The sequence below is a fragment of the Saimiri boliviensis genome, chromosome 17, assembly GCF_048565385.1.
Source record: "Saimiri boliviensis isolate mSaiBol1 chromosome 17, mSaiBol1.pri, whole genome shotgun sequence".
Lineage (NCBI taxonomy): Eukaryota > Metazoa > Chordata > Mammalia > Primates > Cebidae > Saimiri > Saimiri boliviensis.
In genome coordinates, this window is record NC_133465.1 from 21,327,801 (window position 1) to 21,339,212 (window position 11,412).

An 11,412-nucleotide genomic window follows, 5' to 3' on the forward strand; every position below is an offset into this window, starting at 1 on the left:
CTAAGTGGAATTTGTCTTTTTTTTTTCCCCGAGACAAAGTTTTGCTCTCGTCACCCAGGCTGGAGTGCAGTGGTGCGATCTCGGCTCGCCACAACCTCCACCTCCCAGGTTTGAGCAATTCTCCTGCCTCGGCCTCCCAAGTAGCTGGGATTACAGGTGTGCACCAGCACACCTGGCTAATTTTTGTGTTTTTAGTAGAGATGGGGTTTCTCTGTGTTGGTCACACTGGTCTCGAACCCCTGACCTCAGGTGATCTGCCCGCCTCGGCCTCCGATCACAGGCGTGAGCTGCCGTGCCTGGCCTGGAATTTGTCTCAACATCTATTATCAGCCGGGCACCGTGGCTCATGCTTGTCATCCCCACACTTTTGGAGATGGAGGTGGGTGAATCACCTGAGGTCAGGAGCCCAAGACCAGCCTGGCCAACATGGCAAAACCCTGTCCCTACTAAAAATACAAAAATTAGCCAGGAGTGGTGGCGCACACCTGTAACCCCAGCTACTCGGGAGGCCGAGGCAGGAGAATTGCCCCAACCCAGGAGGCAGAGGTTGCAGTGAGCCGAGATCGCACCACTGCAATCCAGCCTAGGTGACAGAATGAGATGCTGTCTCCAAAAGAAAAAAAGAAGCCATTCTCCACACTGCTCAAAGGAGCACTAGCTGTAATTCAAATATGACTGTCATTCCTCAGCTTAATAACCTTTTGTGGTACCCAGCTGCCTACAGGTCGAAAAGCAAGGTTTTTGGCACGATGCCTAGTGACCTCCAGCCTCATCTCCCGTCACTCCCTGGCCTCACATTTCATGATTTGGCAAAGTCTCTTCCTATATTTTCTGCGTCATCCCATGATGGCTGGCACTCCCAGGGCCTGGCACCTGCTCTTTCTGTAACTTCAGTGCCCTTCGCTCCTCGTCTCCCTGGCAAACATCCTTTGAAGTCCAGTTCAGGCATGATCTCCCCTGTCGAGCCTGACCCCTCAGGGAAGCTCATCCTTCCTCTGTACGACTTCCAAATTTTTCGTGTTCTTTTATTTCACGCTGTTGAAATAACTGGTTTACCAGATGACCTTCTCCGCTAGATGGCAAACCCCATGGACACAGGAACCATGTCAGTTCTGTTCACCATGGCATCTTCATAATCTAACCCAAGACCTGGCAAATAGTAGGTGCTCAACGAGTGTGAAACAATTTTTTTTTTTTTTTTTTTTTTTTTGGAGATGGAGTTTTGCTCTTGTTACCCAGGCTGGAGTGCAATGGCGCGATCTCGGCTCACCGCAACCTCCGCCTCCTGGGCTCAGGCAATTCTCCTGCCTCAGCCTCCTGAGTAGCTGGGATTACAGGCGCACGCCACCACGCCCAGCTAACTTTTTGTATTTTTAGTAGAGACGGGGTTTCACCTTGTTGACCAGGATGGTCTCGATCTCTCGACCTCGTGATCCACCCGCCTCGGCCTCCCAAAGTGCTGGGATTACAGGCTTGAGCCACCGCGCCCGGCCTGAGTGTGAAACAATTGACCAGGAAGACCTTGCTGAGGTCACGGAGGATGAATGAAAGGGGAACAGTTTTAGTAGACTGGGGGTTTGGGGTGGCAAGAACCAGGCTTCCAGGCTTAAGAGAGGTGAGAGGACATGAAAGAGAGAAGGTAGAAACTCTAGGATGTAAGGAAAGACGAATTCAGAGAAAGCAGCTTGAGCACATGTGTATTTCCAAGGAAGGAGCCAGTAGAGAAAGAAAGCTGGAGAACTGAGGAAGGGGCAAGTGATGAGTCGAGACCTCAGAAGAGATGGAGCTGAGGTAAACCAGAAGAGGAAGACACCACCCTCAGAGCATGGGGGCACTGCCCAGGGAGAGAGGGACAGAAGGTCAAGATGGGTGCCGAATGGAGAAGGGGCGGGAGGGGGGGTTGAGGGAATCCTCATCCTGGGGTCAGAGGAAGAGAAAGAAAGCTAACAGCAGCCAGGTGCAATGGCGCACACTGGTAATCCCAGCACTTTGAGAGGCCCAGGTGGGTAGATCACCTGCGGTCAGAAGCTTGAGGCCAGCCTGGCCAACATGGTAAAACCCCATCTCTACTAAAAATACAAAAAATTTCTGGGCGTGGAGGCTCACGTCTGTCATCCCAGCTACTCAGGAGGCTGAGGCAGGCGAATCGCTTGAACCCGGGAGTCGGAGGCTGCGGTGAGCCGAGATGCCTTATTGCACTCCAGCCTGGGTGACAGAGTGAGACTTGGTCTCAAAAACAAAAACAAACAAACAAAAAACAAACGTCACGTTGTTTCTTTCTTTGTTTCCCCTTTCTTCTTCCTTTCTTTCTTTCTGTCTTTTTCCCCTCCCTCCCTTCCTCCCGTCCTCCCTCCCTCCCTGTCACCCAGGCTACAGTGCAGTGGCGCTATCTCAGCTCAATACAATCTCTGTCACCCAGGTTCAAACAATTCTGCCTCAGCCTCCCGAGTTGCTGGAACTACAGGCACACGCCACCACACCCAGCTAATTTTTGTATTTTTAGTAGAGATGGGGGTCAGGATGGTCTCGATCTCCTGACCTCATGATCATGTTGGCCAGCATGGTCTCGATCTCCTGACCTCATGATCTGCCCGCCTCAGTCTCCCACAATGCTGGGAGACTCCCACATGCCTATAAGGCATGAGCCACCGCACCTGGCCCCCCCGCCCTTTTTTTTTTTTTTTTTTGAGACAGAGTCTTGCTCTGTTGCCCAGGCTGGAGTGAAGTTGTGCAATCTCAGCTCACTGCAACCTCCACCTCCTGGGTTCAAGTGATTCTCCTGCTTCAGCTTCAGAAAGTAGCTGGGATGACAGGCGCCCACCACCATATCCGGCCAATTTTTGTATTTTTAGCAGAGACAGGGTTTCACCATGTTGGTCAGGCTGGTCTTGAACTCCTGATCTCAGATGATTTGCCCGCCTCAGCCTCCCAAAGTGCTGGGATGACAGGTGTGAGCCACTGAGCCCCGCCTGTCTAATCTACTTTTACTAACACAGGGTCTTGCTCTGTTGGCCGGGCTGGAGTGCAGTGGCATGATCATAGCTCACTGCAGCCTTGATCACCTGGGCTCAAGCGATCCTTCTGCCTCAGCCTCCCGAGTAGCTGGGACTACAGGTGTGCACGCTCACATCCAACTAGTATTTTATTTTTTGTAGAGATGGGGATCTCACTATGTTGCCCAGGCTGGTCTGGAACTCCTGGGCTCCAGTGGTCTTCCCGCCTTGGCCTCCCAAAGTGCTGGGACGACAGGCTTGCCCCACCATGCCTGGGACTGGCTCACGTCCTTTTAATTGTATTTATTAACTACATAAATTATTTATTTTCCTCATTATTCACTCTTCCCAGGAGAACACGAGCTCCATTAGGACGTGGTTTTGGCTGTTTATTCACTGCTCTGTCACCGGATCACTTGTCAGGCAATAAGTTTTTTCTCTTATTTTCTTTTCTTTTTTTAATTTAATTTTTCTATTTTTTTATTGTTTTTTAAAGACGGGGTTTCACCATGTCAGTCAGGCTGGTCTTGAACTCCCGACCTCAGGTAATCCGCCCGCCTTGGCTTCCAAAGTGCTTGGATTACAGGCGTGAGCCACCACGCCCGGCCAGGCAATAAGTTTTTGTTGAGGCCAGGCCGGTGGCTCACACCTGTAATCCTAGCACTTTGGGAGGTGGAGGTGGGGGGATCACCTGAGGTCAGGGGTTCAAGACCATCCTGGCTAACATGGGAACCCCCATCTCTACTAAAAATACAAAAACTTAGCCAGGCGTGGTGACAAGGGCCTGTAGTCCCAGCTACTCGAGAGGCCGAGGCAAGAGAATCGCTTGAACCCGGGAGGCGGGGGTTGCAGTAAGCCGAGATCGCGCCACTGCACTCCAACCTGGGCGACAAGAGGGAGGCTCTGGCTAAACAAAAAAACTGTTTGTTGAATGAACGCATGAAGGGCCAGAGCCTGAAACTGCGCCCTCCGTCTTCGACACGGGGCGCTTGTGGGTTGAAATCAGCGCCTGGGCCTGGGGTGGGGAGCTCAGGGCCTGGGGGGACCCGCTGTCTGCGGGCGGGCGAGTTCCAGGACCCGGCGAGTGGGGCCCGACCTTTCTCTCCAGGGCCGACGTTCTGTCCTCCCCCGGGGGCGGCGCCGGAACTTCCCGAGGAAAGGCAGGAATTTTTGAAATCCAGGCTCCGCCCGACGGTAATAGGCACCTTCGGCTCGGCGGAACCGCCCGGCCCTAAATCACCGCGCCCGCCCCCGCCCCGGCGAGAAGCGCGCGCTCCCGGGCACGGGCACAGGTGCCGCGGAAATGCCGGGTCCCCGCTGGTCTTTGAAGTCGGCCGAGCCCGCAGCGCCCCAGGATCCGCGGGCTTCCAGGAAGAGGCGTCGCTCTCGCGTCCTCGGGAGGCTTTGTCGGGGTCGTTTCCTGACCTGTGCGGGAAGGGAGGGGCGGGAAACGCGCGGGGAAACGCGGGTCGCTGGGCATTTTCTTTGCTTCTACCAACCTCTTTTTTCATTCATTCATTCATTCGTTCGTTCGTTCGTTCATTCGTTTGACTGGGTCTGGAGGGCAGTGGCGCGATCTCGGCTCACTGCAACCTCCACCTCCCAGGTTCCAGCGATTCTCCTGCTCAAGCTCCTAAGAATCTGGGATTACAGACTCCCACCACCACCACCACGCCCAGCTAATTTTTGTATTTTTAGTGAGGGGGGGGGTGGTGCCATGTTGGCCAGGCCGGTCTCGAACTCCTGACCTCAAGTGATCCGCCTGCCTTGGCCTCCCCAAATGCTGAGATTACAGGCGTGAGCCACAGCGCCCGGCCTCTAGCTGCTTTATAATTCCACATATATTGCAGATTTGGGGCGAATAGAACCTGGGAAATACAGATGTCCTGAGGATGCTTTCATCCTAGTGTGTAAATAAATACATCACAGAAGTAAACACATACACACTGCTTCCCAGTGCCTTATTATTTAACTCAGTGGAGAAATTCGCAGTTTGAAATAACGGGCTTATTGGCAGTGCTGTTTTGGCAAGATGGTTGTGAACCGCACACAGAGTCCAGCTGATGCCAACAGAGGCTTGGTCATTTTGGAGGCATTTGGATTGTGGTTGGAAGGAGTGACTTTAAGGTGCTCCAAATAACTCGCCTGGGGATGCCTGAAATTTCACTCGGGGTGTTTCCCTAGGAATAAGCATTATCTTTTTTCTGAGACCCTGTTTCAAATGAAAATCCTGGGGGAAGAGGGGAGAGGCTGCCCAATGAGTTCATAATCTGGCAGGGCTGTGTCATGAGATACCTCTGCCCGGTGGCTCTGGACCCGAAAGATGCCCCTGATGGGGAGCCAGGGCTGCAAAGGAATCTTCCCCATCGCCCTCTGCTGCTGACTCAGCCCAGCTCTGCCTCAGAAGGGAAGTCAAAGGGCAGTGGAGGGAGAGTCAGGCCCAACCAAAACCCGAACCCCAATCGCAACCAGCCAGGCTCCATAGCTGAGAAAGCCAGAAGCTCGAGGTCAGCCTTACCTGCAGGACCCTGCCCCTGCCGTGTGAGCCCTGCAGCGTGGGACACTCGTGCTTTCCTCAATGTCAGCTCTGTGGCTACCCATGAGACTTGACAAGTACTTTCAAGGTTCTTAAAACACACCAAAGGCTCGGCGCAGGGGCTCACGCCTGTCATCCCAGCACTTTCGGAGGCCGAAGCAGGTGAATCACCTGAGGTAGGGAGTTCAAGACCAGCCTGGCCAACATAGTGAAACCCCATCTCTACTAAAAATACAAAAATTAGCCGGGTGTGGTGACACATGCCTATAATCCCAACTACTCGGGAAGCTGAGGCAGGAGAATCGCTTGAACCCAGGTGGTGGAGGTTGCAGTGGGCCGAGATCCAGCCCCTGCACTCCAGCCTGGGTGACAGAGCCAGACTCCGTCTCAACCACCACAACAAAAACACCAAAGCACCACACTTCTGGTTTTCATTCCTATTTCTGAGGCAGGGTCTCACTCTACTGCCCAGACTGAAGTGTAGTGGCACTATCACAGCTCACTGCAGCCTCGACCTCCCTAGACTCAGGTGACCCTCCTGCCTCAGCCTCCCGAGTAGCTGGGACTACAAAAGAATGTACCACCGCACTTGGCTAATTTTTGTATTTTTCGTATAGGCGGGGTCTCGCCCTGTCGGCCAGGCTGCTCTCGAAACGCCTGGGCTCAAGCGATCCGCCCGCCTGGGCCTTCCAAAGTGCTGGGATGGCAGGCGTGAGCCACGGCGCCAGGCCGCTCCCACTCGCCGTTCCCATCCGCTCTCCTGCTAGAAGCCACATTTAGCCGCGTGTCTGGAGTGGGGAGGAAGAGTGCGGAACGCGGCCACTCCGCTGCGGCCCCGGAGCGAGGCCAGTTCTCTGGGGCGGCGTGACCGGGATGCCCATCTGGTCTCCGCTTTCAGGAACCTGCAAGCTTCTTTCCTCGCCTTCCTACTTCCCTCGGTTCCCCCCTCGCCCGCCGACCTACCTGGAGGCAGGTAATAAAGCAGGAGGAGGGAGATAGATGGGTGGGAGGGCGGGGCGCAGCGTGGTGCCATAAAGGCCCGCCGGAGAGGCCGGTCCAGGGAGTGTCCAGCCCGCAGGAGCCGGGACCGTCCGCGTTGCAAGCCGGGGCTGGGGCAGAGGGCAGAGGGCCAGGGAAGGCCATGCTGCGAGCGCCAGGACTAGGCCTCAGGGCGCGGAAGGGGGCCGAGGGCTCCGCGGAGGACTTGGGGGGCTCCTGCCCCGGGGCCGGGGCGGATCTGGGGGTGCTGGGGGCGGGCCGCGCTCCCCGCGGCCTGGGCCAGGCGGAGGAGCCGGCGGGCGGGAGGCGCTCGCGGCCCGTGCGGTCCAAGGCGCGGCGCATGGCGGCCAACGTGCGGGAGCGCAAGCGCATCCTGGACTACAACGAGGCGTTCAACGCGCTGCGCCGGGCCCTGCGGCACGACCTGGGCGGTAAGAGGCTCTCCAAGATCGCCACGCTGCGCAGGGCCATCCATCGCATCGCCGCGCTCTCCCTCGCCCTGCGCGCCAGCCCTGCGCCCCGCGGGCCCTGCGGACACCTGGAGTGCCACGGCCGGGGCGCGCGCGGGAACCCCGGGGACGCGAGGGACGACTCAGGTGCCAGACCCCCGCCGCCCGCAGGGCCCGGCCTCGCGCGCCCAGATGCCACTCGCCCCCCGGTGCCGCCCCCGCCCCGCTGCGCCTCGTGCTCCCCGCACGCGCCCCCGGGACGGCCCCGCGCGCTGGCCGAGGTGCCGGGCCCGGCCCAGGCCTCCGGGGGAAGCTGGCGCCGAGGTCCGGGGGCTTCCTCAGCCGGGCCGCCTCCCTGGCCGCGCGGCTACCTGCGAGCCAGCCCCGGGATGGGCCCCCCGCGCTCCTGACCCGGCTCGGGGCGCCCGCGGGCCTGGAGGGAGGCCGTGCTGGCAGCTGGGCTGCAAGAGCGGAGGCTGCAGAGGCGCCTGGACAGAGCGACACGGGACACAGCGACACTGCACCGGCTGAGACCTGGCACGGAGGAGACGCTGCCTCTCCAGGGAAAAGGAGCTCGGGGGCCTGGGGAGCACCGCCAATCCCGGCCTGGGGAGGCGGCTCCAGGAAAGGGTCAGGATCCCGGATTCATCTTGGACTGGAACTCGTCCTGGAAAGCAGCCTTTGCACTCCGTGCCTCGGGGCCCTGTCTGCCCTCTCTGCCTTCAGGAGGGCGAGGGATGGGACAGGTGTGGGAGCCGTGGGGCCCGCTGTGGTCTCATGGCCAAGGGCCGAGTCCCCTTCCCCTGCCTGATCCGGGAGAGGCAGTCAGGAGCAGCAGCAAAATAAAAAAGGGAAAACTGTCATTTCTGCCCGATTCCAGACACCAGCGGGCGCAGTGGCCCAGGGCGGCAGGAAAGCCTGAGGGCCGTGCTCGCCTTGGATGCTGGGCGGGGCCTGAGCGCACAGGTGGGCCCCGGGGGAACCGGTTCATGGCAAAACCCCAGGTGTGGCTGAGCTCTGGGGCCCACGGGGAGGAAAGAGACAGCCAGCGATGACGCCCCGCCCTGCGTCCCTGGGGTGGGAGAGGACAGTATTGGGAGAGGGGCTTGGGGGATGTGCTCAGCCCAGGCTCTGGACTTCCCTGCAGAGCCGTGGTCTGGAGTCAGCCACATGGAGGGCTACCACGAAGGGAGAGTCTGGCCATGTCTCAGGGCAGGAGGCCAAGGGCAGGCCAAGGACTGGGTGCAAGTCCTGCATACACCTACCTCCAGCAACAGGCAGGGAGAGCTCCCAGGGAACCTCGGGCCAGGGCCCCCCCATGGTGAGGGGCGGACTTGGAACCCAGGAAGGATTCTGGGTGGGAGGGTTGAGTGAGGGCAGAGGGGCCTCAGGCCAAGCCTGCTGAGTGACTGAGTGGCACAGCCAGTTCCACATGGAGAGCTGTCCTCGTCTGAGATGAGCTGGTGTCCCGCCGGGCTCAGGCTAAGGGTGTCATGCTGCAGGGGCCACCTGCTGGGCCAGAGCCGGAGTCTTGTGAGCCGGGGAGGGAAGGATTCCACACAGCTAGCTCCGGGTGGGGATCCCACGGAAGCTCGAGAAACGCAATTAGTCATGGCCCAGGGGGTTGTCCCAGAGCAGGTGGGGTGAGGCTCACGGCCACAGTGAAAGCTGCCTGTGCACTCTGCGAACCCCGGCCCTGGCTGGCACGCTCAGCATCCCGTCCTCAGCCGCAGGCCTTCTTTCGGGCTCCCAATTGCCCAGGAGGGCTGTGGCACAGACGCTATTCAGAGGGGACATGGGGTCTAGCCAGGCCTGCCCCGGGCCAGCCCCTCCTCTGCCGCCCCTGTCAGCCTCCGGTTCCTCCCCTCTGACACGAATGGTGACTGCAGCGCAGGGTGGCTGTGAGGAGTCAAAGTGGTTCCTAATGGACTGTTTCTGGCAAACACGGCGTTCCGCAGTCGTGACTGTTTGCACGATTAGAATCTGAGGCGAGGCCAGCTTGGATAAGGCCGTAGCCCTCTTTCAGCCTCAGGTGTTCATTCTCTGGAAATATGATACAATGGCCAGCAAGTCCTGCTTGCCTCAATTCCAGGACTGAAAGAAATAAGGGTTCCTCTCCCACAATCTCACGCTCAGCCTGGAAATGGCAAGGACACCAGAGCAGGCAGAATCCTGAGGCGGCAACCCTGTGAGTTCAGCCGGGGGTGGGGGGATGTCACAGGTCTGGACTTATGTCTCCTCACTTACCAGCTGAGTGATCTGGGCAAAGCACCTGGTGGCTTTGAGCCTCAGTGTTCCTATCTGTATAATGGGCTAGAATAAGTACTTAACATCATAGGCTGTTGCAGAGACTAAATGAGACAATGCATTTAAAGCAATAGCATAGTGGCGGCCGGGTGCAGTGGCTCACGCCTGTAATCCCAACACTTTGGGAGGCTGAGTGGGGCAGATTACTAGGTCAGGAGTTCGAGACCAGCCTGGCCAACATGGTGAAATCACATCTCTACTAAAAATACAAAAATTAGCCAATGTGGTGGTGGGTGCCTGTAATCCCAGCTACACAGGAGGTGGAGGCAAAAGAATTGCTTGAACGCGGGAGGCAGAGGTTGCAGTAAGCTGAGACCACACCATTGCACTCCAGCCTGGGCAGCAGAGCGAGACTCCGACTCAAAAATAATCAATAAATAAAATAAACAGTAGCATAGCCTGCAGAAGCACTCACTGGGCGGAGGCTGCTCAGACACATCCAATTCACAAGGTTGTTGCAAGGACAGAATGCCTGGGAAGGTGTTTTATAAACTGTAAAGTTCAGGACACACTGCAGTCATCAAGGTCTGCGTGTTTCGGTGTGCACATCATATGTTTGTGTGCTGATACTTGCCTGGCATTCTGAGTCTGTGATGTGGACGTATTTTGTGTGTGCTTACACAGATGTGTGGCTGCGTGGACATTTGTGTGTGTATCGAACACGTATCAGCCTGACAAGTGCTTCCTCCTCCCTCTGATGCCACAGGGGTCCTGGGCCTGAGTAGCCTTAGTTATGTGCCGTTTAGGGTTCCTGGAACTCTTGCTCGATTTTCTGTCGGCTTCCCAAGATCATATCCATTCACCAAGATAACTGATATGTGGTGAAGAAAGGATTTTGTGATTATTCTAAAATGGTGGTTATCATGGCCAGGCGTGGTGGCTCATGCCTCTATTCCCAGCACTTTAGGAGGCCGAGGAGGGCGGGTCACCTGAGATGGAGATGGAGACCATCCTGGCCAACATGGTGAAACCCCATCTCTATGAAAAATACACAAATACAAAAATTAGCCAGGTGTAGTGGTGCATGCCTGTAATCCCAAATTGCAGTGAGCCAAGATGGCGCCATCGCACTCCAGTCTGGGCAACAAGCGTGAAACTCGGTCTAAAAAAAAAATTACGAGGCCGGGCGCAGTGGCTCAAGCCTGTAATCTCAGCACTTTGGGAGGCCGAGGCGGGTGGATCACAAGGTCAAGAGATCAAGACCATCCTGGTCAACATGGTGAAACCCCATCTCTACTAAAAATACAAAAAATTAGCTGGGCATGGTGGCGCGTGCCTGTAATCCCAGCTACTCAGGAGGCTGAGGCAGGAGAATTGACTGAACCCAGGAGGCAGAGATTGCGGTGAGCCGAGTTCGCACCATTGCACTCCAGCCTGGGTAACAAGAGCGAAACTCCAGGATAGTATCAATTTTTTTTTTTTTTTTTTTAAAGTTGGGGTTTCACCATGATGGTCAGGCTGGTCTTGAACTCCTGACCTCAGGTGATCCACTCACCTCCGCCTCCCAAAGTGCTGGGATTATATGCGTGAGCCACCACACCCAGCCTGAGCAAAATTCTTAATATAGTCAAATTTATGAAATCTGAAAAGTTATACCAAAGCCACAAACATTGTGAGGTTTTTTGTTTGTTTGTTTTGAGAAGGAGTCTCATTCTATCACCCAGGCTAGAGTGCAGTGGTGCAATCTCAGCTCACTGCTACCTTCACTGCCTCCCAGGTTCAAGTGACTCTCCTACCTCAGCCTCCCAAGTAGCTGTGGTTACAGGCACTTGCCACCATGCCTGGCTAATTTTTGTATTTTTAGTGGTGACGTGGTTTTGCTCTGTTGGCCAAGCTGATCTCGAACTCTTGACCTCAAGTGATCCACCAGCCTCAGCCTCCCAAGGTGCTGGGATTACAGGCCAGCCGAATTTTCAAATCCTATTCATTTGCAGGTGTCCTGTCAGCTCCCATATCTCCCACTGAGCTGAGTGGCACAATCTCGGCTCACTGCAGCCTTGAGCTCCCAGGTTCAAGCAGTCCTCCTACCTCAGCCTCCCAAGTAGCTGGGATTACAGGTGCATGCCACCACACCTACCTAATTTTTGTATTTTTTGTAGAGATGGGATTTCACCATGTTGCCCAGGCT

General features: G+C 56.5%; 1 protein-coding gene across 1 annotated transcript; it reads left to right on the forward strand.

The window, feature by feature from the left end:
- Window positions 1-6,670: 6,670 nt before the first annotated feature.
- BHLHA9 (basic helix-loop-helix family member a9) lies at window positions 6,671-7,840 on the forward strand. Its single transcript, XM_039476883.2, has one exon. The coding sequence runs from the start codon at window positions 6,671-6,673 to the stop codon at window positions 7,385-7,387; it is 717 nt and encodes a 238-aa protein (XP_039332817.1). The 3' UTR covers window positions 7,388-7,840.
- Window positions 7,841-11,412: the final 3,572 nt, after the last annotated feature.